This window comes from Serinus canaria, chromosome 6, assembly GCF_022539315.1.
Source record: "Serinus canaria isolate serCan28SL12 chromosome 6, serCan2020, whole genome shotgun sequence".
Taxonomy (NCBI): domain Eukaryota; kingdom Metazoa; phylum Chordata; class Aves; order Passeriformes; family Fringillidae; genus Serinus; species Serinus canaria.
Window position 1 is genome coordinate 8,843,096 of NC_066320.1, and position 26,807 is coordinate 8,869,902.

At 43.3% G+C, this 26,807-nt stretch overlaps 2 protein-coding genes across 2 annotated transcripts in view; both read right to left on the reverse strand.

Annotated features, from left to right (window-relative positions):
- MMRN2 (multimerin 2) overlaps positions 1-11,619 on the reverse strand; it is a 53,979-nt gene extending 42,360 nt beyond the window's left edge. The window contains exon 1 of the mRNA XM_009087535.4: positions 11,520-11,619. The gene's annotated coding sequence lies outside the window, so the exon portion shown is untranslated. The remainder of the gene's footprint in view (positions 1-11,519) is intronic.
- Positions 11,620-22,362: 10,743 nt separating this feature from the next.
- The window catches only part of GLUD1 (glutamate dehydrogenase 1), a 28,063-nt gene continuing 23,618 nt past the window's right edge, over positions 22,363-26,807 (reverse strand). Inside the window, exons 11-13 of the mRNA XM_050976396.1 lie at positions 26,345-26,436; positions 24,333-24,395; positions 22,363-23,733 (exon numbers count right to left, since the gene is read on the reverse strand). Coding sequence (XP_050832353.1) covers positions 23,614-23,733; positions 24,333-24,395; positions 26,345-26,436 — 275 coding nt within the window. The 3' untranslated portion in view covers positions 22,363-23,613. The remainder of the gene's footprint in view (positions 23,734-24,332; positions 24,396-26,344; positions 26,437-26,807) is intronic.

Below are 26,807 nucleotides of genomic sequence, written 5' to 3' on the forward strand. Positions count from 1 at the left end.
CTTCCAGACTGATGCATTCTTCCTGGAAAAGTGCACTATTAGAATACCTAAAACTGTAAGGGCCTTAAATCATGTTGTAAGATATGAAGAATCATGAAAAATTGTATTTCTGAAAACAGTATTGTAGGTAGGCTGGCTTTCTGTCTCTCAGGGCTGAAAAATATTTCACTTTTTAAATACTTGCCGTGTTTAAGAGAGAATGGAGGGGTGATAATGGATGAGAGGAGGCTTTTTAAAGGAATATGAAAGTAATGTTGAACTCAGTTTATTCTGTTCGCACCAGAAAGCTCTCCTGACATCAGGAGGTAACAAGCTGCCAGAAGGTAATTAAAGAAATGTGATGGGCACCAGCTGACCTGGTCAGAACTGCACTGCTGCTGGCAGGGATGGGCAGGGTTGCTGTGAAATGTGTGAGTGTGAGGGCAGGTGCCAAAGGAGAATCTCCTGGTGCAGCACGAACACGGAGCTGGTATCGGTTACAGCACTCGGTCAGGCTGCAGATCAGCTGCTGAGTGAGGGCAGCGCAGAACATTCACCAGGGGAGAGAGCAGCAAAATGTTGCTGTGAATAATGGGCTAAGATTAAAGAACATCAGTAGGTATGGATATAAAAATGGGTTATTTTATCTACCTGCAGGAATAGCACCCATGAATCCAGGAGAAGCCAGTGTAAACGGTTGAGATTTAAACTGCTTCAAAATCAGACCAATAATCTTCATTAAGCTGCTAAATGATGATGACTATGGAAGGTATTACAGAAGAGACTTGCTGTGGCATGGAAGCATCTAGCAAGTGTGCTGGCAGCCTCTCTCAGGCATAACAGTATGTGTAAAGCATTGCCTTGCAGAGACCACAGGATTTCCATCCCAGTGGGTCTTTGATCTCAACACAGAAAGGGAATAAAAGAGCCCTAGAAGAGGTAACAAGGACTCTCAAAGGAAGTTGTATCTGATATGCGCATACTCTTTTCTGATGTCCTGCAATTTTCTGCCAATTAAAGAGTCACTCAAATAGAGGCCAAGGTAAGAGGACATAAAGAGATACTCATACCCAGCAGCAGGAGGCTGGAGTCTATTCTCAGTGCTCGCTAGAGAGAGACAGAAAAACCTTTTGGTCAAAAGCTTTGCTTTATGGGGATACAAACAAAAGTGTTTCCAAAAAAGTGTTTTGCAAAAATTCAGAGGTGAATGCCTTCACTATGTAGGGCATGCATGGGAGGCAGGAGCAGGCTGTAACTCAAAGGAGCAGTAAGCTGCTCCCCAAATGCCCATCTCTCAAGCAGGCTTTGCCCCTGGTTCCAAGGGCTTAAACCAGAAGAGAATGGTAATTACTGAGCTAAGAATGCTGTGCCACATCTCTGCCACACTCAGCTACATGGCTGCTTGGGAGAGCAGCATGCAGCTCTCTCTGTTTCCCTCCCTGTGGAAGGGAAAATGTTTTACCAGTATTTACACACCTGTATCTGAAACTGTGGGACTGAAAACACTACTTGACTACTGCCCAACATTTGGGCACCAAAACTGTCCAAATGTTTCCTAGAGATCTGCCTCTGCACTTGCCTGCCTCTCTCATGGGAGAGCTCTGCTCGGGGCCCAGGCCGGTGCAGTCCCTGCACAGGTCTGTTCTAGTCCCATGGCAGTCAAAGCCCAGAGAGTGTTTATGCATCTTGCACAGGCAGTCCCAAGTCTTGAAGACAGACACCAGGACATGGTTTCCTCCCACATGAGTACCCTGTGTCAGTGGGAACAGGGTAGTGCTGTGCCCATGCAATGGCTCAGTGAGCCTCTATTTCCTACCTGTCCCTTCCTCAGACTGGCTGTCACCCAGCTGTGGGGAGCAGAAGCCAGAGGTCTGAGCCACATTTGTCAGAGGTAAGAAAGGTGAGAACTTGTTTCTTTTGAGATATTAGTGTCTTTGATTAAACAGACAAATATTGTCTATTAATTATTCAACTCAACTTTGTTGTACATCTGTTTGGCTTGTTGAAAGGAAGTCTGGGCTTTCAATGAGTACTCAGACAAGTTTAATGAGAAGTGATGGAAGGAAAGTGAAAAGTGGAATGACGGAGGAGATGTGTCAGAAATATCCCACAGGAGAACGTACTTTCACTATGGAAGTGCTGGCACCCCCTGCCCCAGATAAGTGCTGAGGGAAGAAAACACTAGCAATTTTTTTTTTTCTGACAGGTCTTGTGCAATCTAGAATTTCTTTTACTCATCTCATCCTGTGAATTATTGAAGTGGACTTTGTACATGTGATACTACTGTCACACAAGTTGTTAACTTAATCCCACTGTGATGAGACAGCACCCAGTGCCAGGCACAGTGTGGCCACTGTCTGTTCCCAGTGAGAACTCTAGGCACTTGCACTCTGACCTCTGAGGGGATCCAACGAGCCAGGAACAGCTGCTGCCAAGTGTTGCATCTACCTTGCCATACAAGTGACCAACAAAGTGCTGAAAACTATTTTTTTCCTCTTGTTACATCAAAACTTCCTTTCCATGTAAAACTGCAGTTAAGCTTAATTGAGTGATTTGTTCTGATAGAGCTCTCAGTCTTTGTGAGTTCCCCCCAGTTATGTCCTAGCCAAGGGCTGAAGGGCATGCAGGGCCTGATTTTTTAAAGATGTTTGTCTGGAATGAAGGAGAGGAAGCAGTGGCTCTCTACAGAACATCCCAAACAGCATTCCACTAATTTAAATGCAAATCAGGTAATAATACACTTAGAATCCCTCTTCATTTGAAAGTCCTATTTTTGTGTCTGCATAATGCATGTACTTAAACTGAATTCACAAAGTACCCAATTAAAAACTGAAGGGCTGCTTTTATAATACTGTTCTCTATAAAATCACATTCTCAGCTCTTTGACACATTGAAACTCGGTTTAATTGTTTCATAAATGCATTGAACCCCTACCAAATCATGAGAAGATACTCCATACTGTTAATAGCAGAGCAGAAAAAAGCTCAAATCAAAACTGCACTTTCTGAATATCAGACAAACCCCTGCAGACACGAGTTTGAAGCAGCACAGACCTTCTCTGTCAAGCTCTGGCACTGTGTTTTCGCGTGGATCCCAGCATGCAAGGCAGCTCTGCTTCCCCACCCTTCCCCTCCCACAAACCCACGTGGGGTGGGCAGCACAACTGTGTGCCAGAAGGGCAGAGCCACAGCACTCCTTCCTCTCAGTGTGCCTAGAAAATATACACAGCTCTCCTGTAGACTTTACATCACAGATCACATCCTCAGCTTTCCCAGCCAGTCACTCCTGGGATAGGACCAGTTATTAATTTCCCCAGTCCCATGCCAGATTTTAAGGTGGGAGCTTTTCTCATCTTCCTAGCCTTTCTAAGTTAAAGACCAGACAATTTTTTGTTGTCTTTTCTAGTCCTGAATCTGCAGGATATTGTGAGACTCCACAGCAGTCCCAGTATTTAAGGATGGTTTCAGGTGCTCCAGATGACAGCAGAAACATGACACTTCACCTGGATGTTACCTCAAGATTGAAAAAGCAGAAGGTAAAGAACTCCATTTGCACTGGCCTTTCATTGATCTCATGCTTTGAAGCAGAGCTGATGGATAATTCCTGGAGGGTGTTACCATCTGTGTAAAGGAAGAATCACTTAAACCTACTTTTCTCCCAGAGCTGTATATCAATATTTGAACTGAACTGCAAATATAGGTTAACTAGAACAACTTTAGTTTGATCTCCTAAATTACTGACATATGGCTTACAATAATTATCTATGAGCAAACCATTGCATTTCTTAAAACAGTTCTGTTTCATGGCATAAACATCACATCCCTTCCACACTAATATCAGTCTCCTTTAGCAGCCATGAATGTTGAACACTGCTCACTTTGTAAACTTCTGGAGTGATCTGTGTAGAACTTTTTAGCCCTAACACATCATTGCATTTGCTTTGCTAATGGACACCGCAACTATCTATAAATCCCAACCCTGGTTAAATTAAAATTTAAGAAAACAGAAATAAATTTCAATACTTTTTCATTAACCTCACTTGCCCATTTTCATGTGTAAAACATAAGCTGTAGCTCTGATTAATTACTTCTGACCTTCATCAGGTAATAGAGCAGAAGGGTTCATGTCACTGATATATGAGAGGGTGCTCAAAGCTGCCACAGAAGATGTGTGAAAGGAAACCAGAACAATTTCTAATTTCCCTGTGGTGCTTTAGATTTAACTCACAGCTGTTTGGGCTGCATATTTGTAGTTGCCAGCTATTTCCAGGGCCATGGTTGTGAAGCACTCCTAGCACTTAAAGAATCAGTTTTGGGCTTCTTTTCCCCAAACACAAATAACTGCTCATCACAGGCAACAGTCTGTGAAGGTGCAGAATGTGGAGAAAAAGGCTGAGGGGTCAGACACAGGGAAGGGAGTCGAGCATGTTACATGTCAGAGGTGTCAGAGGTGAGCAGACAGTGCTGCTGGGTGTGCTGACACTTTTGGACTTTTGGTCCTGGCCAGTGTCAGTGATGCACCCTGGCATTACCAAGTGCAGTAACTTTTGGAATAGCCTGAAATTCCAGGGGCACCTTGGCGCGTGGCTCTGCCCACACTGTGGTACCTGCCCCAGCTGGCATTAACCAGGATTTCTACCTGCAGTCTCAGCAGATACTGAGAGCTGAATGGAGCAAAAGTCCAAACTAACTTTCTGCCCTTTCAAATCCTCATTTTTAAGCACTCTAATTAATATCTAACATCAGTTCAAAAGGCTTACTATTGTCTTCGGAAAAGTAATGTTAACTCACAGAGTAGATAAATATTATGCAAAATATTCCGTTAATTTTCTGCTGTGATTTTGTAACTCAGTCTGCCACCTGATGGACACATTATTGGTACCATCATATAGAATGAATACTATGCAAATGTCCCTCTGCTCTAGGCTCTGCATTATAACGATCATGCCATGCCAATTTGGGCAAGAGTAATTTGCTCACTTTTCTTTTTCTCAGTTTGGAATACAGATAATTATATTAATGCTAAAGATAAGATTACATTAGATAAGGAGTCATGCTGCCATGCTGTCAGCAGTGGGGATTTTACTCAGGAATTCATGCTACCTAATGCTTTGAGGAGGAGATAAAGCAAGCAGCAGCACAGATCAGACACCCATATCGAGTCCGAAATACTGAACAGAGATTTCTATTTGGAAGAATAATAGTTGGAGCTGGGAAAATCTAGGTAGATATTAGAACAGAATTAGAGAGCAATATTTATCTGAACTGATTATGAGTCTATAAAACAGTGCTCTAATGTGGTGCATGTTTAATGCTTGATGTAAGTGTGCTTCAGTTTTAAATGCTTTCCTAAACTCCTGGTATCCCTTTCAGGCAGACTATCCCAGCCAGCACCTGCAGGGCTCTTGCACTGAAAACCCAGCAGTGGAAACAAGAGGGAGGGCATCTGGAAGGTATTTGCCGCTGAAGCCTGGGCACATCTACTCTTGACCTGTGACAAACTGCCTAGTGGATTCTAGAGAGCTTCTTCCTTCCTTTCAATAACACTCCACACAAAATCTTAATCTACCTGACTAAGGGGCTGAGAACAGCTGAAACCCACCTGTTTGATGTGGCTTTGGTGTGGCTGTGTTCTCAGGTTTGGGCAAGAAAAATAAGTAGGTCTCTGTTAGTGATTTGGTTCAAACAAATGTCAGAGCCCCACAACACTGTGTCTTTTTATCTGAGTTTTTGAAAATTCAAGTAAGAAGATCATTCCAGGAAAGAAATCAGCAAAGATACCTGCTGTGAATATATAATTAAAAGTCTAATTGACCCATTGAGTGGGAAAGAGGATTGCTGTTTGAAATAACAAAGGAGTGGTGCAAAAGTTGACAAGAGCTCTCTGAAATGACAAGCGGAGTAGGAGCAGCAGAGGAATACTCAGAACCTTGTTTTCTGTGACTCTTCCTCACTTGGATACTAATGAAGTCCTAGACTTATGAGAACTGTCAGTGCCCACCCTGGTTCATCTGTGCCTGTTTACCAACACAAAACTTTTCTCAGGAAGAAAAATATGGGTATGAGTGTGGCCATCCAAACAGAGACACTTTGTACCCCGGAAAATGGCAATGAGGAACCCAAACCCCACAAAACCAGAGAGCCATTTGGATCCTGACTCTGCCAATAGTTTTCTTGTTCAAAGTACCTTTGTACTGGGGATTGATGGCAGGAAATATAAATTCCAAAGGCTACTGGAAACCTGGGAAATGCCAGAGGTTAAAGCCAGAAACTTTTATTAATGTGGTAGTGCAAGGAAAGGAAGTGAGTTTAAACATAATTTCTGAACAAAAAGAATCTTACCACAAAGCCACAGTAGGAAAATGTGGGTTTGCTAATTTGGCTTTTTTTTTTTTTTCCTTCCCCTGAGAGCTGCTAGTGCTGGCACTGGTTACCTGCCTTACCCAGGCAAGGCCTTCTGTGATGATGGGATTTGCAATCCACCTTGAGCAGGCAACTGGAAAGATGACCAGATTAACAGTTTCTTATAAAAATACACATAAATTACAGCTCTCATCATCTAACATTATCCCACATGACAAGAAAAGGGGGTTGTGATTAAAACTTCTAAGAACAGAAAAAAATTTGGGCTGGTTTCTGTTCTCATGAGGGTGTGCTCAGGGACTGAAGGAAGGAGAAGGAAGTCAGCCTGGGGGGGATGAAAGTTGGCCATGCCCACACACTGCACTTCAGTAGTTTTCCAGCACTCTGTAAAGCTCAGTTCAGTGGCTTTCCTCTGCCTGTGATGGTGGAACAGGTTTTTTTGCAGATTTGGTTTTGAAAAAACAAATGGCACAAATTAACAAACAAAGACAGTGTGATGGAGCAAAAATCTCAATCTGGGCACACCCTCTCATCAGGGAGGGTAAATAAACAGCTTTTCTCTATTTTCAGCTCTCATTCTTCACATTTGAACTCCACCCATTGTACCAGTCACCCCCAAAAGAATCGGCAGGTCACCTGGCAGATGTATAAAACCAGAACAAGTCAGGACACTATCACATAGTGCGCTATACATCACCAGGTGCTCAATTTTATCAAAGGAGCAGACTTCAACAGGTGTCAGAAGCCACAATGTCAGGTAAAAGCTTCCAGGGACTGAAGGAACAAGCTGAAGGTGCAGCAAAAGATGCTGGTAAGAAAGACTAAATATTGTTGTATATTTGGAGGGGAGCTTAGTTGCTAAATAACCACAAGCCATGGCTGCATTGGTGCTAGCAGGACAAAGCTTCCTCTTTTTTCTTCACTTTGCAAGTCTCGGCCATCAGCTGGAGAAGACCACAGGCCAGCCAGGGCTCTCAAAGCTGCTGCAACCTACTCACCCACTTCTCCCTCTCTGGCTCCTGGACATTGTCCAATTCTTATCACTCTCCAAAATGTTAAACTTCATATTTTTAGAGTAGTGAAGCCTTTTTTTTGATGATAACAGCCTTCTATATTTACCATTTGCATTGCTCAGGGTGGTCTTCACGCTCTGCAGTGGCTTTTATTCAGCACTCCTTTTAGTATGTTGGAATTAAGCTTTGGTTAACATTTGCCATTTGGCCTGTCAGTGCCTTCAGGTAATGTAACTACATTGATTGCAATGGATAGTTTGTAATGTATAGGACAAATTTCTCTTGTGTTCTTCAGCAGTGATCACCAGACTGCAGGGTTTAAAAAACCCTGTATGCTCATTTCTGTTATAGCAATGCTCTTGTTCTAAGGCCAAGCACTGTTGTCATTAGCACTGGGCATTGGAAACTAACTTTTCCATGCAAAGCATAAAAGCTTTTCCTTCAAATGAAAAATTGCAACATGTGTACAGCTTATGGTAGCTTTTTATAGTATATTCCCTACCATGTCTGCCTGCTGCTCTTTCCCGGTAGTGTATAATTTGTTCAGATATGGTTCTGGATTCTGATCCTGCAAACACTTCCTTGTATAGCTGAAATATATAAGCAACATTGTTGATTATACTGAAGTTACAGAAAGTTTTCATACATCTGGGGACAAATGTGTAGTAACCCCACAAACATTACAGAACCCCTTTCTGGAAAACAAAGTAGTCTTTGCTGCATCCTGAATATATTCCTGCCACTGAGGGGGCACTTCACTGTTTCATAAACTGTCAGCTATCTTACAATTGAAAGGCACCTTACTTTTTTAATGTTTCATATTCTGGAGTCGATCTGTTACATTTCTAGTTTCTGCTCCTCTTCTTCTATTCATATCTTGTTTGAAAAAAATCTCCTTTCTCCTGTCCAGCTCTATTTTAATGCACTTGCTTCCATTTTAGAACAGGCTCTAGTCCCAAACGGCCCATAGGGAAAATGCACGTTAGATGGCCAACCTACCCCAAGCATAATAACGTAGAAAAATCAATAAAAGCAAGTGTAGTGTTAAATAAGCAGCTTGCAGCTAAATGTCATCATTCCAACTCACTGCTAATCTTTTCTTATCTCCTGCTTATCTGCCATTGATTTGCTCAGCTGACCGTAGGTGCCAGGTGAGTGCTAATCTTGGAGCAAGCTGCTGTGGCAGCACAGAGTGCCCAGGGTGCCCTGTGAAGGGCATAGCCTCAGCCTGCTCTGTACCAGCCCAGGCCCTTGCCAGGGGCACAGCCTGCTGCAGGCTTGCAGAAAGCTGACTGACGTATGGAATTCCAGTAACCAGAAACACCAACAGCTGGGAAGGATTTTGATTTTGTTTTCCCTTAATTACAGCAAACACACTGGGACAGGCCACTCAGGATGCAGTCAAACAGATTACAGATGCAAGCCAGAAAGGTAGGAGCAATGACGTTCAAATCAAGACGGAGCAGCTCAACACAAGCCAGAAGCGGCCCGTGCTCATTCTCCTCTGTCCCACAGGTGTTCTCAGCCTGAAAGTCCTTGGCTTCAGTGACCACTTTGTATAACCTTCAACATTTTATAACAAGTTTAATGATTTTATAACAACCTGTATAAATGTCCCAGAAGGATTTCAGGATCTGTTGCTCTGTAGCTCCACACATGTACTGGCAGACCGTAACTGACAATCCCTGGCCACCGAGTCTCACGCACAGCGTTCAGACATTGGCTTCCTATTTAGGAAACTTGTGGGGACAGCTCTTCTTTTTAGAGGATTAAGTAACTCTGTGTTACATCTTGCTCCCCCCACCCCAGCCCTGAGAGCAGGTGTCGGTCCAGGTCCAGCCCTACCCTGGATCCCAGCACCTGCTGGGGCAGCAGTTGGGGTTCAACATTACTGATCCTGCAGGTGAAAAGGTGTTGTCAAGCAAGTGTTGGCATCTTGCAGCTGGGCATTGGGAACAAGTTAAACTAAAAACTAGGCTGGTTTGGGGGTTTTTTTTGGTAATAATTTAATAAGATTCTAAGTGTGAGGGGTGAATTGCAATTTTGGGGTCTAAAATATTTCATGAAAGCCAAAATGCACTGGCAGTATCCCCTTAGAACTGACACCTTCCACGGCTCCATGGATGTGACAAGAAGGGCAGGCTTGGGCATCTGGTGATGTTAGATGAGGAGGCAGCAATATGTCCAGAATCTTTTTTGAGATATATCACTCCTTTTTTGTAGTCTAATAATTTTCACACCTCTCTTCTATCATAAGTATTAAACCATGTTGCATTTTTCCAACTTTCTGCTTATCTTTTTCCCTCTCTTGCAGCTTTTGACAAAGCTTCCAAGACAGCACAAGATGGAGTAGAAAAAGTGGCCGGACAGGCTGCAGAAGCAATGTCTGGCTTTGGAAAAAAATCTGGATTTAAAAAATGATGATAATTTAAGTCAACAGTACTGCTTGTATAAACCTCTCTTTGGCCTGCTATTACCTACTTCTTTGTGTAGAAAAATGAAAGCTGTTTGAAAGCTGGATAATTTTGTTCTCTTCAAATACAAGTTTTAAGGCAGAAGGTCTTTCTCATCCTTTGCATAGAAAAAATACTTCTCTCAGCACATCTGTTCACAGTTGTCAACGTGGCTGAAAAGGTTTCAGCAATGCTGTTGCCCTGCTCTTACAACAGCTCAGTGATTATTGCCACATTTACTGAGTGTATTTACAAAGCCAGTGAAACTGTTCATAATTAGGACACCAGAAGAGTCATGTGATGAAACTGAGTCTTCTTCCAATAATCAAAATTTATGCTGGGGTTATATTTCTTGTCAGTTGTTTGTTTGTTCCCATGCTCTGCATTTTTAGATTAGGATAAATAAAGATCTCCCCTACTCAGATCATCTTGTTATTTAATCTCATTATTTTGCTGGGGTTTCCAGTGAAGGATCGCACAGTGTCTTGCTAATCCCTTTTGCTCTCTGACCCAGAGCCCTGTGAGGTCACTGTAAGGGAGTTCTGAACCCTTCTGCAGTCTGGCAGAAGGATGGAAACCAACAGCCCCCACTGCAGAGGATCCCTGTGGTGTCTGGGACTGAACGGACTCGTGATGTCCACCCCCTTCTCCATTCTCCTTCAGTCTGGTGCCATCTAAACGCCTTGTATCCATTACCCACAACACATCTCCAGTAAAAGCTCCTGGGGACAAACCCCGGCATCGTCGTTACCCCAGTGCTCACTTGGGACACTGCTGTTGAAGCCGAGTGGCAGCAGTGAGGTGGGGAGGTCCCTGAGGGTGCTCTGCTCTCGCTCCAGCCATGCCTGAGCTGCAGGCTGTGTGCAGGCTTGTGCAGTTGTGTGCAGTTGTGTGCAGGCTGTGTGTGGACTGTGTGGGTGCTCCAAGGCAGCCCCAGCCAGCCATGGCCTGTGCAGGGATGGAGCTGTTGCCACATAGGCAAGGGGGCAATCTTCTTGCCTAGGAGATAGAAATATTTATTTGAGATTGCTGCTTGCTGGGCAATCAGAGGCTGTGCAGCCAGACAGGATGCCCTCTTAGTGCTGCCTCTGTCAACAGAAGGCACTAATATCCACTCACTCACAGTAAGTGCTCTTAACTCAGCCTCAGGCTGTTTCTCATTGCTAGGCAATATTTCCTTTCTTTTTTTTTTTTCCTTTTTTCTTTCCCTCTCTTGCTTTGAAGCCTTACCAGCCTGTTTCAGTAAGAATATAATTTGTGTCTTACAAAAGAAAACCCAAGCATGACCAAAAACATCTGGCTGCAATGAAATAGGGCAGTCCAGGCCTGTTTGAGGTATCAGTCTTGCACCTCTTGACCAAGAGCTGGGCTTGTCCAGGGCTTTTTGGAAGCCAATCTTTGCGAATTTGGTCCAAGGAGAGACCAATTCGTCACTGAACCCAAAGATCACCCTTGTCTGCAGTCTGCACAAGGACTGTATGAACAGAAAAGCCTTTACAGGACCTTATAAGTAATAGATCATCTGTGAGTAAACATAGTCCAGGGCTTTGCACAGTGCAATGCCCTATGCAATGGCTCCTGTCATTTAAAGCTTTAAAAGCCTAAATATTTACCCAAGTACAAGCTCACAGAAAAAGCATTAGACTATTGCACTCTCAGTTACTGGGCAACCCCCAAAAAGTACTTTATTATTTAGTACTTTTCATAGTTACCTTCCTGATGGTGAAATCTTCAGAGACTGTGCTCTTTAGGCTCAGCATTTCAAACACCAATGTGACCCATACACCACTCTCCATCGAACCTTTCTTTTTCTGCCTGCAAATCACCAAAAAATATTACCAAAAAATTTGTATACTTGCAGGTATTTTCTCCAGTAAAACCTGTTGTCCCTTTGCATGACAGACACTGCTCCTCCTGCTTTGTTCATGGGGAATGCAGCCCTGACTCCTGGTGTGCAGTTTTATATCCCTTTATTGCAGTTGTCTTCAGTGTGACTACACAGTTGTCAGTTCCCACTGCACCGGCCCAGTGTTGGCAGCAGTGCTGGCAGGGTAGGGACTGGACAGCCTGGCTGCAGGGACCACTGGAGGTCGCCCACTGAGTTAAGAGAGGAGAAATCACTTTATGCACCTAACCAGGGAGCAGCCAGAGGCAGTTCCTGACTCCTGCTCCTCAGTGCAGGGATGCCCGTGCTGCTTCAGGAGCCTGATCAGAGTATTTCACATCTCTTTGTCCCGAGGGTGAACGCTGTGCCGTGGGCACCCGTGAGTCTGAGTCACTTGCTGGCAAGTGTTTCCAGGTCTAAACTTAAGCACTTTGCTCCACAAGTAAGGTCTCTGCCTTAGTCACAGCGCTCTTTGGTCTGGAAGTATTTGGGGCTCTCTCTCACTCGTGCATCACACAGGGACCCATGACCCAACTCAGGACTGCATGCTCCTATCCCAACTGAAGACTCCAGATGTTCTGTAAAAGTAAAGCAGACATCCCTAGAGCTCCTAGCAGCTCCTGTACCATCAGCCCCAGACATGGGAAGTTATCTAACACTGGAGTTCTCAAACTTCCCTATATTTGGTGCTGGGTGTGGCTGCAGCTGCCTGAGTTATGAAATGCTGAGCAACGAGGATTCATGTTTCAACCTGGCTGGGCTGCCCAGCCCAAGCACCTCTGCTCCATGCCCCACTCCAATGCCCCAGAGACCTTCCAAGGGTAGCTGAGGGGCAAACAACCTTCCTCATCTCTTCTACACAGCTCAACAGGCCAGGGACATGGGTGGGGCACAGCTTTTGCCAGATTTTTATCCTTCTCTTGGGTGAATACTGTGATTAATGGTCTAGAGGTTATCAAGAATCCAAGCCCTCCAAAACCTGTCTTTGCAGCTGTAGTTTCCTGTCATGTGGCAAAGTAAGATCAAGAAACCTGGAGACAAACAAACTGTTGGTGTGTTGGATGCTGTTGCCCATATGCCACTGGGATATCCAGGAGCTGGAGCTGCTGTGCAGGCTGCACGCTCTGCCCAGGTTATGCCATTTCACCAGGCCCTAACGACAGCCCTAACGATGTCCCTAACGATGTCCCTAATGGTGGCCCTAACATGTCAGGTGGCCCCAGCCAGCCTCCTTCCTCCCCAGAGAGGTGCAGCAGCAGCGGGCAGCAAACTGGGCCCGGCTCAGCCTCATCTTCCAGGTAACCATGATTGCTGGATTAGCAATGTTGGATTAGCAATGTTGGGAAGGATATCCCAGCCACTCCTTGAGGTCTGTGGTTATGAACAATGCTGTCCAGCTCCCTTTTGGGGCTCTCAGCAGTGTCTGCCCCCAGGGGCCATGGCAGCACTGGGGTTTCCTGCCCATGGGACAAATTGACTTTCATGTTCCTTTCACATTTGAAGTTTATCAATCACGCAGGTGGACCCTTCACTCAAAGCCCCACCAGGTGTGGCAAATAAGGGCCATTACCCAAAACCTGCTGCACCTGGGCTGGGGCTGCCTAGCTGTGTGGGTGTAGGCTGGGGAGCCTTTAAAGGGGCTGTGAGAGGATTCCCAGGGGAGCTGCTGGCTGCGGACATGGTGGCCAGGTAGGACCTGGACATTCAAGGAGGTGGTGGCTGGGAGGGTGCGTGTGTGTCGGTGTTGCGGGCGCTGCGATTGAGCCTGGGGCATGAGGGCCCTGCAGCCCGTGTCGAAGGTGCTGGGCTTTGCCTCTGCTCTGCAGCTCGGTGTGTCTGTCCGTGCCGGCTGGTGGCTGAGCTCCAGCGGTGCTTGTGTTTATTTTTGTGCCTCGGCAGCTCCAATACCAGCAATGGTTCGGCTCTGCCCCGGCACTGCCGGCCCTGGGCGCCGTCCCGGCTCGGCGAGGCCTGGGCTGGGGCCGGGCCGGGCCCGCTCTCGGCAGCCCCCGCAGGAACGAGCCGAGCTCCTCGGGACGTGTCCCTGTGCTGGGGACGGTGCGGGGCCCAGCAGAGCAAAAGCAGCGGCTCTCGGGCAGGGGCTCCGTGACAGGAGCTGTGGAGGTGGGGAATGCAGTTACCGAGATGTGTTGCTGCCATGGCAGGTCCCGTGACACTGAGTGCAGCCTAATGTCAGTCTAAATGCTGTGTGATCAAAGGCCTGCTGCCTGCAGGGAACTGTGCTTCCTCCTTGGTTTTCCACGGCTTTCAGAAAATGGATCCTTTTTGTATTTGAAAAGCGGGGTGTGTTTGAATGCTGTGTGTTTTCACTCTGTGAGGCAAACATCACCTTTACCTGTGTGTAGGCAGTGTTGTGATGGCACGCGCTCTCTCCTCTCCCATGTTACAATTCAATATGTACCTGCAGTGCGTCGGTGGAATGTAATTAGGGTTGGTTCTGTAGTTTTATTTCTGTGCTGATGTTCACTGGAAAGCCAATGCTGGTGCTGCACAAGTCCACGCCTGTGGAAGTTGCTCATGACCTAATGTGGCTTTAAAAAAAAAAGCTGTATTTGCGGTATTGGAATACGTGAGAGTGGGAACTATTCTTGACTTGGGAATTAGGATAGGATGAGGAGGGGTATTTCCAGTGATAATGCTGTGTGATAACACACCTTGGCAAATACACAAACCTGTTGCTGACTCTGAGTCTTGCTGTCTTCACACATTTCTCTGCTGTCAGTAGTAGGAGCAGCAGCAGAACAGGACTAGGAAATTGCAATTTCCTGTGAACAAGGCTGGCTGTGGGGAGTTGAGGATGTCACAGGGAACAATGTGTATGTTTTACTGCTTGGCTGCTGTGCAAAGAATTTCCACTGGTCAGATGCTGGTTTGAGTTATCTGAAATATTTCTGCGTTTGTTTTCTTTTTTTCCTGCATTGCAGGTCTGTTTTGAACTTTGTCAACAACCCTCTACTTGATGTCAGTTTAAAACCAATATTGTTACTTTCCTTCTGTGTTCTCTTCTTTTTTTTGTGAACACATTCTGGTAAAATTTGCTTTCAGATAATAATCTGAATAGTGAATAATCCTTTCAGATAATAATCTGAAAAGGTGAATAATCCTTTCCTGCTGTCAGAAGATAAAATGAAGAAGGGAACCCCCTCTACCCTCAGTAACTCTATATCCTATTTGATTGATATAAAGTAGGACTTTGTGGTCTGTAAAAAAAAATGGCAGTGGTGGGAAGAAAACAGAGCTTTTACTGTAATGCTGAAAAGGGACATTGCAGAGGAACTGTTGTTCATGAAGTGCCATGTCAAGAGACATATTCCTAGAGCCTGCTGTGGTGGCAGCTGTAGGATACAGAACAGTTTGATAAATAAACCCTTGTTCTGAGGTAGATTATGCATTTTCACCCTGGTTTCAGCAGTAATTATTTGATCAACAGAGTGAAACCCTCTGTTCTGTGTGAAAAGGCACAGCAGTAGTTAGGCTGGAAATCTGGTGATCCCAGAAAAAAGAAAGCTTAGTGATTTGTGGTGAGGTCAGCTCCTGTGTGGCTGGACAACATAAAGGTGAGAGGAACCAGGGTTGTGGGGGCCACATCTCAGCAGTCTGCCTCCTGCACATCCCATCCCGTTGGTTACAGCTGGGGGGACAAGGCTGGGCAACTCAGCTGTTTGGCAGCTGGAATGAGCCTGCCTGAACCCCACCAGCTGTTGCTGATGCCTGAGACTCTGGAGGAGGCCGTGCTGGGTCCTGCAAAGTGTTTGCTGTGGGGACAGTGGGGAAGGACACAAACCAACCCTCCTGAACCAGACCTTGGAAGTAAGAGGTTAAAATATTAATTATGACACACCACAAAATTATGAGCCTACTCTAACACAATAAAGATTTCATCAGACACTTTAGAAAGCAGGGTTAGTGCCTCCCATTTCTTTTTATAACCGTGAATTTTAAGTCCCACCGGGGATCAAAAGAATGTGGGCAAGAATCATCTGAAACTGGATACTTTTCTATGTAAGGTTTTGAAATGACAGAGTTGATTTAAGCAATTCTTCAGCAGAGTGTTTAGCAACGCAATGTTTTTCTGCCCGGTTCACGACAGGCTGTGCCAGGCTGCGTATCCCCCTGCGGCACTGGAGCCTTTGGTCGGGACAGCTGTGGCATGCACACTGTTTACCAACTCTCCGATATGGAAAAACAAAGCTTTCATTCCTGGGCTATGGAAAACTTCTGCCGATGAATCCACGCCCTCTCTCCGGGGAGGAAATCATAACAAACATTAATGTCTCTTCACCCTTTTATGCCTGGTATATTAATCACCCGACAAGCGCTCACGACTTTTCCCCGTTCCAGTTTGCATTTGCCCTCTAACTACTGGGAGGAGTCCTGCTTTGTCTATAAAAAGCTGCACTTTACCAAACAGTGTAACAGAACCGAACTTAGGGATTCACTCGCCCATCTCATCCAGGGAGACAGGACTGAGCGCAGCCATGTTCGGGATTGGGAAGAAGCTCGCTGGGGAAGCTGTGCAACAAGCTGAAAGTGCCGCACAAGTGGCAGGTAAATACAAATCGCTCCTTTCCCTCCTCCTGTGCCTTGGGTGTTAAAGTATTTCCTTTGTTCCTGCCCCTGCTGCTGGGAGCAAATCTGCCCCTGGGGCATGAACTCAATAGATGCTGCCCTCAAGGGCGGGGTCAGCACATCCTGCAATCTCCAAGCCCTCTAACACTATAGAAAGTGAAGATCTGATATTAACTACTGGGTTTCCAAAACTTTTCCTATTCTGGCTCATAGTGCGTGGGTGCCTAGATGACAGGACAGCAGAAAGCAGAGAGTGGAGGCAAGGCTGCTTATTTAGGGCTTTGCTTCCTAATATGACCAGCCATGACAAATATGAGTTCTGCAGCAGCACAGTGTACCAGCTCTGAGGGCTCTGATGCACTCGGTGCTGCCCAGAGAGGCACAGTTAAGTGCCCTGATGCCAGTGCTCCAGCCCTGCCAGCACTGCAGTCACACAGCCCACCAAGAGCACAAGTGCAGCTGCAGGGGCTCAGGCCATGAGCCAAGTTCACTCCTGCAGAGACTTTTGCTGAACTGGCCCTGAAGTTAAATAACCTCTGTTAGTGGAGCTTTAACATGGAGACCCACACTGCTGAGATTCCTGAAGTGTTTGTGCTTAGAATGTGAGCACTGGAAACTTTCAAATTTCTTTACATGACATTTAGGTAAACTCTTGAAACCAGTTATTTTGCCTGTGACTTCAAATACTATAGAAATATTACTTGTGGGCTATGTAACCAATGAAGCAAGTGGGAAGCCTGCTACTTACTTACCACGACTTGGTTCATTTTGCTAGGAAGACAAAGGATGAGCAATCCCACAGCCTCCTTCTTTTCCAGAGAATTTGGAGTTATTCTTAATTCAGCTATTTTTATGCTGAAGCATGAAAGAAAAACACCAGGATGAGGGCAATTGGAAAGAAGCCATCGATTTTTCAACTGAAGATTTCTTTCTGATTTTGCCATAGAGTAGTCCTAGAAATGTGTATTTTGTGGCAGCTTTTTGATGTTCCTAACTTCTTTAACATGGGGGAAACATCTACTGTTTCCTATGCTGGAAGACAATATGGATGTTTTAGAAGGGACATTTGTCATCTTCAGAGGAGCTGAGTACTAATCTCAATCAGCTGATGGAACTAAGTGTTTAGGAGTCAACAAACTCTAAGAGCAAAGTTTATAAATAGTAGCTGCAGTCCTTGCCCCTCTGTCCCAAGCACTTGAAGCTCTTTGGCTATCATCTGTCTGAAGCCCTTTGCCTGAACCCTGCCTGTATCTTCCCAGCAAGTCCTGCACTGCAGCATGGCTCTTCCAGCTGAAGTTGGATTCTGGAACAACAGAGAGTGGTCCCGGGCACTGGCTTGACTTGGCCGCTTCTGTGCAATCTGTGCATACCTTAATGTCAGGACATGATGCTGAACTCATCATGCCACTCAGTATTGCACTGACTAGAAGATTCTAGAGGTACCCTTTAAACCCCCATTTAAATGAAAGTAAAGGGCGATTAATGCCAGATGTCAAGTAAAAAAAGACTGTCTATCTGGTGGTTTTGCAACTATGCATTACCTTGTTTCTGAACTACTTCTGTTGTGCCTGCACGTGCCCCAAAGGCACAGTCCCATGAGTCATTGCCAAGTACAGAGTGGCACAACTGAGCTTTGCAAGTATCTAAAATTAGCACCTATCCCATGGGTCCTGAAGGGAGTTACAAACTTGGCTGTGACCTAAGACTGTTATGGGAAGCGTTTGTCTTAGCTGCACCTTATGAGCAGTGAACATCATTCACATTAGGAAACTGCAGCAAAAGATGACATGTAATGATAATTAGCATGTCTTTTGAGCAGTAGAAAATGTCCTACAAGCTCCAGGTGAAATAGGTCACTGGTTTTTACAAGGCACTTAATAAAACCACTGTTGAAGAGACATTCAGCGCAAGCCTGGAGACCTTTGAAGTTTTAGACACTCCCAGTCCACTTAGACATCTCTCCTCACCTCAGCATTTCTCCCTCCTGCCACTTCGATGAGGAATGTCTTGCTCAGTCAGCCACCCCCTAAGTATCTGTTGTGTGGAAGACATCTATGGTGTTTTTAAAAAAGTAGTAATTGCAGCTAGGGGAAATAAAATAAATTCAGGTCCAATGCAAGGCCATTTGCCCTAAACTTCTGACTCTTGTAACAAGACTTCCCTGATCATAGCTTTTCATCCAAATATTTACCGCTATTTTCTAGGCTGCAGCCCTTTAAGACAATACCTTCTCTTGCTCTTCATTTTTTCAGTATATCTCTTCTACTGAATTTTTCCATGCCTTTAAAAAATACTCTGGTCTCTTATGGAATAATTTTCTTTAGATACAAGAGGAAGTATTAGACTAATCATTTTTGATGTGCTGCTCAAACAGCATGCCGGTTCAGAGAATGAGCACCAGTTTATGCAGCTGGTAAAAGAATCTTTACCAATCAAACTGCTCTCAGCAGGTCCTAGCCAGGCTAAATAGAAGGAAGGTTCCATTGCACCTAATTCTCTACCAGTGTTTGTTTCTTGGCAGTCTAGGTGCCCCACATTAACATCCATAATCTCCATCCATACCAAGATATATGGATACTGTGGGGAACTGCAGCCAGAGTCCTAATAGCACCTCTACCACTAGATCAGGATGCCCATCCTTATGGAATAATTATTCCTCTTCTAGCCCTGAAACAAACACAGGGAACCCTTTGAAAATGTGGCTGTTGAAATTAGGGGAAGGGTAAAGACTGCTTAATTGACATTTTTTTCCTCTTAACTGCAGTTGACACTGTGAACCAGACTGTGCAGCAAGCAACAGAACAGGCTAAGGCTGCTGGTCAGAAAGGTACGCTAATGTTTGTGTTGATTTCAAAATGTCATGACCCAGACAGGGTCCACAACCCTGCCTGGCTTCTAGTCCCACACCTGGTGGGAAAGGGATAGTTATTGCACTGATGCTACAGTTACCTTTGTTTTTTTCTCTTTTAAAAGCACTTGATGAAGTCTACAAAGTTGCTGAAACTGGTGAAAAAGCTGTAAAAAATGTAGCAAACCAAGCAACTTCATGGGGCAAAAGCTTTGGACAATAAAGATCAAAATGTATCACCACTGAAATTTTTGTAAACAAGTTTCTACTACATATACTTCTAAATAAAGACAATGCTTACACTCTGCCTGGCTTGAATGTATTCCTTTGGTTACACATATAAAACCACATTTACAATCACTGGCCTAGAGAGACTGGATTTACTGATATAGATCTCTGATCTAGTGCAGGCAGCTAGAGCTGTGCTAAGCTACTAATGCCAAGATGTTTTTTGGTTTGTTGTTTTTTTGGGCTTTGTTGTGGGGTAAGGGCTGGCTTAAACTGGGCAGCATGAAAAGTCAAGCACTTGAGAGCTGGTCTCCCATTTGTCACTGAGCCCAAGTCCTGACTGAGTGTGTGTGGATACAAGTCTCACAAGCTGAGCACCCAACAGCCCTCTCCAGACAAGGTAAGAACTGCTGTGCCTCTCTGACTGTGTTTGTTCTGCTCTCATTGGTAAAATCACAGTTATCTCCTGTGTTGGGGAAGGCTCAAGTGTGTTTGAGGTGCGTGTGACCACTGCCCAGCAGCACTGTGACGCTCAGAGCCAGTGCCAGCAGCAGGAGGTTGCACTGCTGCCAGCAGAGCACTTGGCTGCAGTACCTGCTTAGCGCTGGGCTGGTTCACTGGGGCCATTCGTGCAGCTCTGCACAGGCACAGCAGGCTATGCTATGCACAGAGGAGGCACTGACCAAGTCTGCAGGGCTCCTGTTAAACCCACACAGGGACAGCAGATGAAAGAATCAGAACCAGGTAATTCTGAGTAATGCATCAACAACCAGAAAAAATCCTCAAAAGCCAGGAACACTCTGTTGTGCATATGAACTTAGAATGAGATCTTAGAATCTGATACTACAACCTTCTCAACTAGTAACAGAACAATTTAGAGGTTACTTACCCAGCATCTTGAAATCACAGCAAGAATTTCTATTGCTTTGACACTTCTTCCTGATGGTGACAGTTGACACCAATCAAAAAGAGGTGTAGTACTGACTTCTTTGCTGGGATAAAAAAAATTATTGTTCTGCTTGCTCTTCTGTATAATAGAAACATTTTGCATTTAGTAGTTTGCAGGTGGCATGTGACCCTGAACACTGTGGTTGCCATCCTCATGGGATTCACTTGCAGCTTTAGAGTACTTGCTGAGCTGCTATTCAACACCAGCTAGGTACCTAAGTAGTATTAAGTGCTGAATGACAGCTTACAAACACCCAGTAGTAAGGATGTGCTTTACTCTGTGTAGTAGGTGTGGTCCAGAGCAGTTACAAATCTGTGTTCTGATCTGACTTCCGGTCCTGACTGGCTCCCTGCCAAACAGTACAGCAAGTTTCTTAGTAAATGTCTAGTGGCACATAAGTGAATACAAGCAGTGATAAAGTTATCAGATGGCAGATAAGACTTGTGTGTTTGTGTGTGTACATTATATATAAGGAGGGTCCAACATCTAACTGAAGTTACAGTTTCAGTAAAAAAACCCCAGTATTTATAACATGCATCCCAGAGAGTGATTTCTTTCTTCAACTGTGGCTTGGGCTGGGAAAAGGCTAGAGCTGGCTTGTACCCAAACTTCTGAAATCACATTAACTCACAGAAACTATACAAAATTTTGCTGCTTTCTTCTCTCTGTTGTTGTTGCTGGGTGTTGAGAGGTCTGTGCTCAAAATGTGATAAGGAATATGTGACTCTTTTTTTTTTTTTCCTTAACTGTTTTAACATTAGGAGTGAGGCCAACAATGCTCAGAACTGGTGTGAGATTATTTCAGAGCAGCCTATCACAAGAAGTCTGAGATCACTGATAAGGATTTGGTTCTTGTGTTTAGTTACAAAGGGCAAATCAGCTCTCAAGTCAGCCTCCAAGCATTTGTCTCCTCAAGAATCTCAATTCTTTGATTGAAAGTACCTTAAGTTGTTGTAACACCAGCCCTTGGATATGCTTGGATTCGTGTGTCCAACACTGACTCTGTTTAACAAGAGGTCAGTAACTACTGCAGTCAAGCTGCTGGGTAGAGATCCAGTGAACTTTAAGGGCTCGTCTCTGGGTTTAGTAAAATCATGCCAGGTGTTAATCTGCTTTTTTTTCCAAGATATCCCCGGAAAAGAAGTGGTAATGTGTGTGTACACAAGAAGAGAGGATGCTAATGTCCTGGGGAATACAGGCATTGTGCAGGCTTTTGCTTTTTTTCCCCTCCAAGTTGGTAGGAGGTAGAAGATATCCCAGTGAAGTATCTATGCCAGCTTTCTGTATGCTTTAGTACTGAAAGGGTCCCATTTTTCAAGTTTACCCAGCCAAAGTGTAGGGCTGCTTTACCAGCTGTAGAGGAAATTAGGGAGGGGAGGGAGAACAGTAAGAATTTTGCTTTAAATGAATTTGCGGCCAGAAAATGCAACACTACTTTTAAGATTATTTCTATATTTTTGTAATACAACTGTTAATTTGTGAGCTTTTAGCCTCCAAGTTTTGGTTACAATTTGTCAGAACTGAACTGTTAAAATCATAATTTTGTTTTACTTTATAATGGTTTATGTAAAAACAGCACTGAAGAATATGATCCAGGATACAGATCTTGTGTTTAGAGATCCATACCCTTGATCACAATAATTCTCAAGTTCTAAGGGTTCATGTTTTTTTAAATAGTATCAGTGTGTATATAGATATGCTGCACTTACTTTATCTGTAGTACTTTTACAACCCTAGATGCTAACACACAGGATGGAGTAAGCCACCAATTACATGCCTCACACAGGTTTATTGCTCCATGCTAACTACTAAATAGTTCTTCACACAAATTTTAGAGGATAAGCTAAAAAGACCTGAAATTATTTACTAAATATATGCAACTTCAAAATCTTGCTGACAGGCAAGTTCAAGAGACAAAGATATGTATTAGTGAGCCCCTTAAGATAATTCAGGGACAGTGGTCAGGTAATGAACTGGCATGTGCTGTGAAGAGATGCAGATTGTAGCTACAGAAAGCTATTGCATGAAATAGAAAACAGTAATACACCAGCATAGTTGGTTTGGAAAGGTCAACTTTTTTTAATAACTGCTCTCTCTCCAGGTTATGTCATGCAGTTACAAAGTAGTTAGGAAAAAAGCATGAGTTTCTGGGAGGGACTAATTGTCTTTTTAAAAAAAACATTCATATTCATTACATAAATAACATCTGGCACTTCAAGGGGACTCCAAGGGACAAAAGCCTTAAACTTCAAAAACTGTGCTTGATCCAATATTTTGTTGAGGTCCATTTTGTTGTACTTTGTGTTCAAAACTTTCAAGACCTCCTGATGACAAAAAAAAAAAAAAAAAAAAAAAAAGGCTGTGTGTGTTAAGACAGTGAATTAAGTTTATAGCAGCATTCTAACTCTTCTGTGGTTTGGCCAATGATTTCTGGGTTCAGTTTCACTCAAGTTGTTCACTGAGGCAGTATCTAATTTTCAGAAAGCCTCTGAAAGGAAAAGACTGAAAGAGAATTCCAAAAAACCTAAGTATGATTGCTTACCAAATTCAGAATATCCCTTTCTTAAAAAAAAAGGAAACAACCTATAGTCAGAGTAGTTATGTAGATACTTGATTAAAAACATAACTAGAGTTGCTCAATAGTTTCAGCTTATAAAAATATTAGTCTGGCAGCGCTACAAATGTCATGATGATAGTCAAACTAGCTTGAAAAACAAGGAAAGGCAGTCCTGTAACAGTAGCACAGTTAAAGAAAAAATATTGCCTTAAGAGAATCAGGCCTGAAGCTTTACTACAAATAAAAACTAGACTCCTATCAAAGTTAATCCCTGCTGGAGGCCCATTCTTCCTTTGACAATGCCACAGCATTGATCATACAAGGCCTTACTGAAAGTGCTGAAGCCAAAATTATGTCATTAAACAAAAGTGCATGAAGTAATAATGAGCTAAGTGCTCATATAGTACAGTATCTGATCTGAACTCTGAGAAGTGGCTCAGGTGGCAAGACCACTCTTCCATTCATAAAATGTACCATTTTGTTTTGTAGGCGAAACACCCAGAATGGCCCCCACAAGTGCAGATGAACTGTTATCTTCAGATACATACTTGTATACAATTTCCTAATCCATGGATTTTTATTGTAAAAAAGACTAGTTTGGAACTGAAACTAATTGAGAATAGAATCCACTATAATGTCAGAAGAAAAGAAGATTTTGTGGTTACATGTAAACTTGTGATAAGCTTTCTCAAGAAGAGGGTACATTAACAGCAAGGGGTGGGATACAACAAGGAGCGGTCATGGCCTGTTTATGTAAAGGTCAAGCCAGCCTCATTGTACACTTTGAAGACTTTCTCAATTGCATTGACATAGGCAGCTGTTCTCAGGTCCAGACCCAGGTTGTATGTCATGGCAGTACGCATGATTTGCTGAAACAGAAAAGGTTACATGTAGTTTCTGCAGGTTACCCCATAGGAGCTCAAAAATTTTGCTCGTAGGATCCAAGCAAGGAGTAAAAAGTAAGGAGCTGCTAGATTGATATCAGAGCTCTCATCCTTTGTGGATCAGTTCTGAAATTTCTTGATTCCCCTTACAACTGAGAACTGAAAGGGTCACTATATTACCCCTTTTCAAGTCTTACACTGATAGGGAGAGATGAGATGTTTCAAGTAGCCTTTGTCCCACTAATGAAACATACAGCATAGAGGAATTAATCTAAAACTGTTCATGGTGAAGTAAAGCACTCTTATGCACAGGTCCCATATTAGCCAGGCACAAAACGACAACTAAAAAGTTTCTACTTACTACAGCTTCTACCAGAATAATGTCTAATGTTTATTATACCCAGTTAAAGTTGGCCATGATGGCACAAAGCAGAAATTCTTCATATTCTAAGTGACTTTCATTAATAATGTACTATTTATCTACTTGCTTAATTGCAAAGAAATTCTGTACAACCTATTCAAAAACTGTCCAAAGTCATGTGAGTTTTCCTTCATGTAAGTATATAGAGTTATACAAAATTTACCCGGGCAGAGCGTTCCATCGTGTAAGCCAACCCAGAGTGCACAATGTCTTTCTCAGATGCACCCTGCAACGACAGAGAATAAAATCTAGGTTTAATCCTTGATTTTTAATCTTTTTGTGTCCTAAGACACAAAAAGATTCTTATTGTGTGCTGGAGACAATGACATGTTGGATTCCCGTCATTATTGAAGCTTGCTCACTCATTCTCTTCTAATGATGGGTGAAGAATCTAAATAGCCTTTACCGTGTTATGTGAAGAGCTAGCTATGGTCAATCCAGTTGTAAAACCTCAGATGTAAGCACTGAATACTTTTATGGGCCTAGCTTCTAGATGCATGATGCTACCATTGTCTACTGATGCAGTAATTACTATTTTCAGCTTTCAGACATATTAAACAAAAAAGTTTTCAAGAGTCAACAACTAATTACAATTGCTTTGAAAGCAGGTTTTAGAAAGGGCTATATTCCACATTACATTAGCCCTTTACAACTCCACAGCTTTATTCCCATTAAAATTTAAATACACAGGACAATAAGCAGTTGAAAAATTAGGATGACTCATTACAGGTTCAATGTTCCACATCCTGATTGCTGTAATTTACTAATAACTTGACATCTGGGTCCACAAAATACTTGCTTTCCTTCAAATACCAATTTAGGCTAGAAGCACTAAAATACTAGGCCAGTTTCTAGGGCTTGTGTTTAAGAGACCCAGCATTTTCTTTAAGCCACAGAACCCATCACATACTACTCATATAGCCTAACAAGTATAAAATGCACCATTCTGGATCAGACTAAAGTCGATTGCTGTCATCTGGCTGTAGTCTAGGTTTATATGCACTTCCCCTGATTTCTTCCTGAGGAAACATGGTTTAATGTTTTTCACAACTTGCTGGACTTTTTCCTTCTCCTCATTTGTCCCACTTCCTCCTGAATTAGAGTTTAAAAATCTAATCAACTGATGCTTTTAGTTTCTATGCATCCCTTGGCAGAATATTGCACACCTGAACTGTCTGCTCTGCTTGGAACCATCCCCTTATTCTTCATTCTGCACCTCACTGTGCTGGTTTTGTTGGAACACATCTCACTCTCTTCCACCATTCCCTGCAGTGAACAATCTATCCTTACCCACCTCTTTCCATATCTCTCATTCTACAGATCACTGTCTCTACCTCAGGCCTCATTCAGGCTAGTGGGACCTAGGTTAGTTCACTGTTCCATGTCAGAGAAGCTTCTGTACTTTTATCTATCATTGTGATCTTGCTCTCAGCTCTTTCCAGCCTTCCAGTGTGTGAAGATGCAGACACCTAATCTGTACACAGTATTGAGAAGGCAGCATACCCTGAATTCATATGGTGGCATCATTAGTAAGTCTTACCCCTTCAGAACAATTTCTAATGCTGGATTTGGTTATTGATTGCTGTGGATTTCTAGGCTTGTATTTTGCCATCACCTCCACAATTTCCTTTTAAATGCAAATGGATGAGCTCACAACCCATCCCTTCATGTGGAAACTGTCCCACCATGCATTGCTACACAATAGATAGCAATGAATTTTACCTGACATTTCTTTGCCTGTTGATTCCTCTTAAAGGAACAAACTACAGTTTTTCACCCAGTTATTATTCTGGAGTTACAGAAACATCAAACTGTCTGTAGTGGGATATCTTCTTCAAAGTTTTTTTGGAAAACCAGGCAAACTATATCAACAAGAGCTCCAAAATACAAAAAGCATCTGTATTAAAACTGTAGCTTTTTTACTATATTGGAGGTATTTTGCATGGACTGAAGTAAAAGAAATCAAAAATAGCTTATTTCCAATATTCTGAAGCAGTTCAGATCATTTGCTTGCTTTGCTGGGCCATCAGGCTAATCATACTAATGCTTTGCTTGGGGAAAAGTGCTCCATGATAACTACAATGGTAAAATTTAGATTTTAGTTATAATATCAATATAGATAATATAGAGTACAGCTCCTTTAACAGTAAAAAAAACCCAGCAGCAACTACTTACCGATATCCTATCTTGAAATTCTGCTGTAGGCACAACTGGAATAGTTCCCCCATGTTTCCCAAATTTTCTTTCCAAGCTTTCCTGGACAGACACTAGGGAAAAAAGAAAAAACAAATAGATACAAGGTAACTGACAAATGTGAAATTTTAAGATTTTTCCCCTTAGTACAGTGAGCAGTGCTTTGGTTTTTTCATTGATACTTATTTAATCTTAGTTCTTGAAATTCTGAAATTCCAAAACAGCTATAACTCTCCCCTATTTAGAAACACTTTACAATGTATGATTTATGAGGGTTATATTAAAAACTTTCCAGGGTATGTTTTGTCAAGTCCAGTGTCTCAAGATTCTAATGTTTTCTACAGAGTACTGTTTAAAATGGAGCAATATCCTCCAGTTTTTCTCCATTGAGCTTCCTCTCATCATGTAATTGTTATTGTTTCCCAGAAAGCAGGCAGCACAGAAT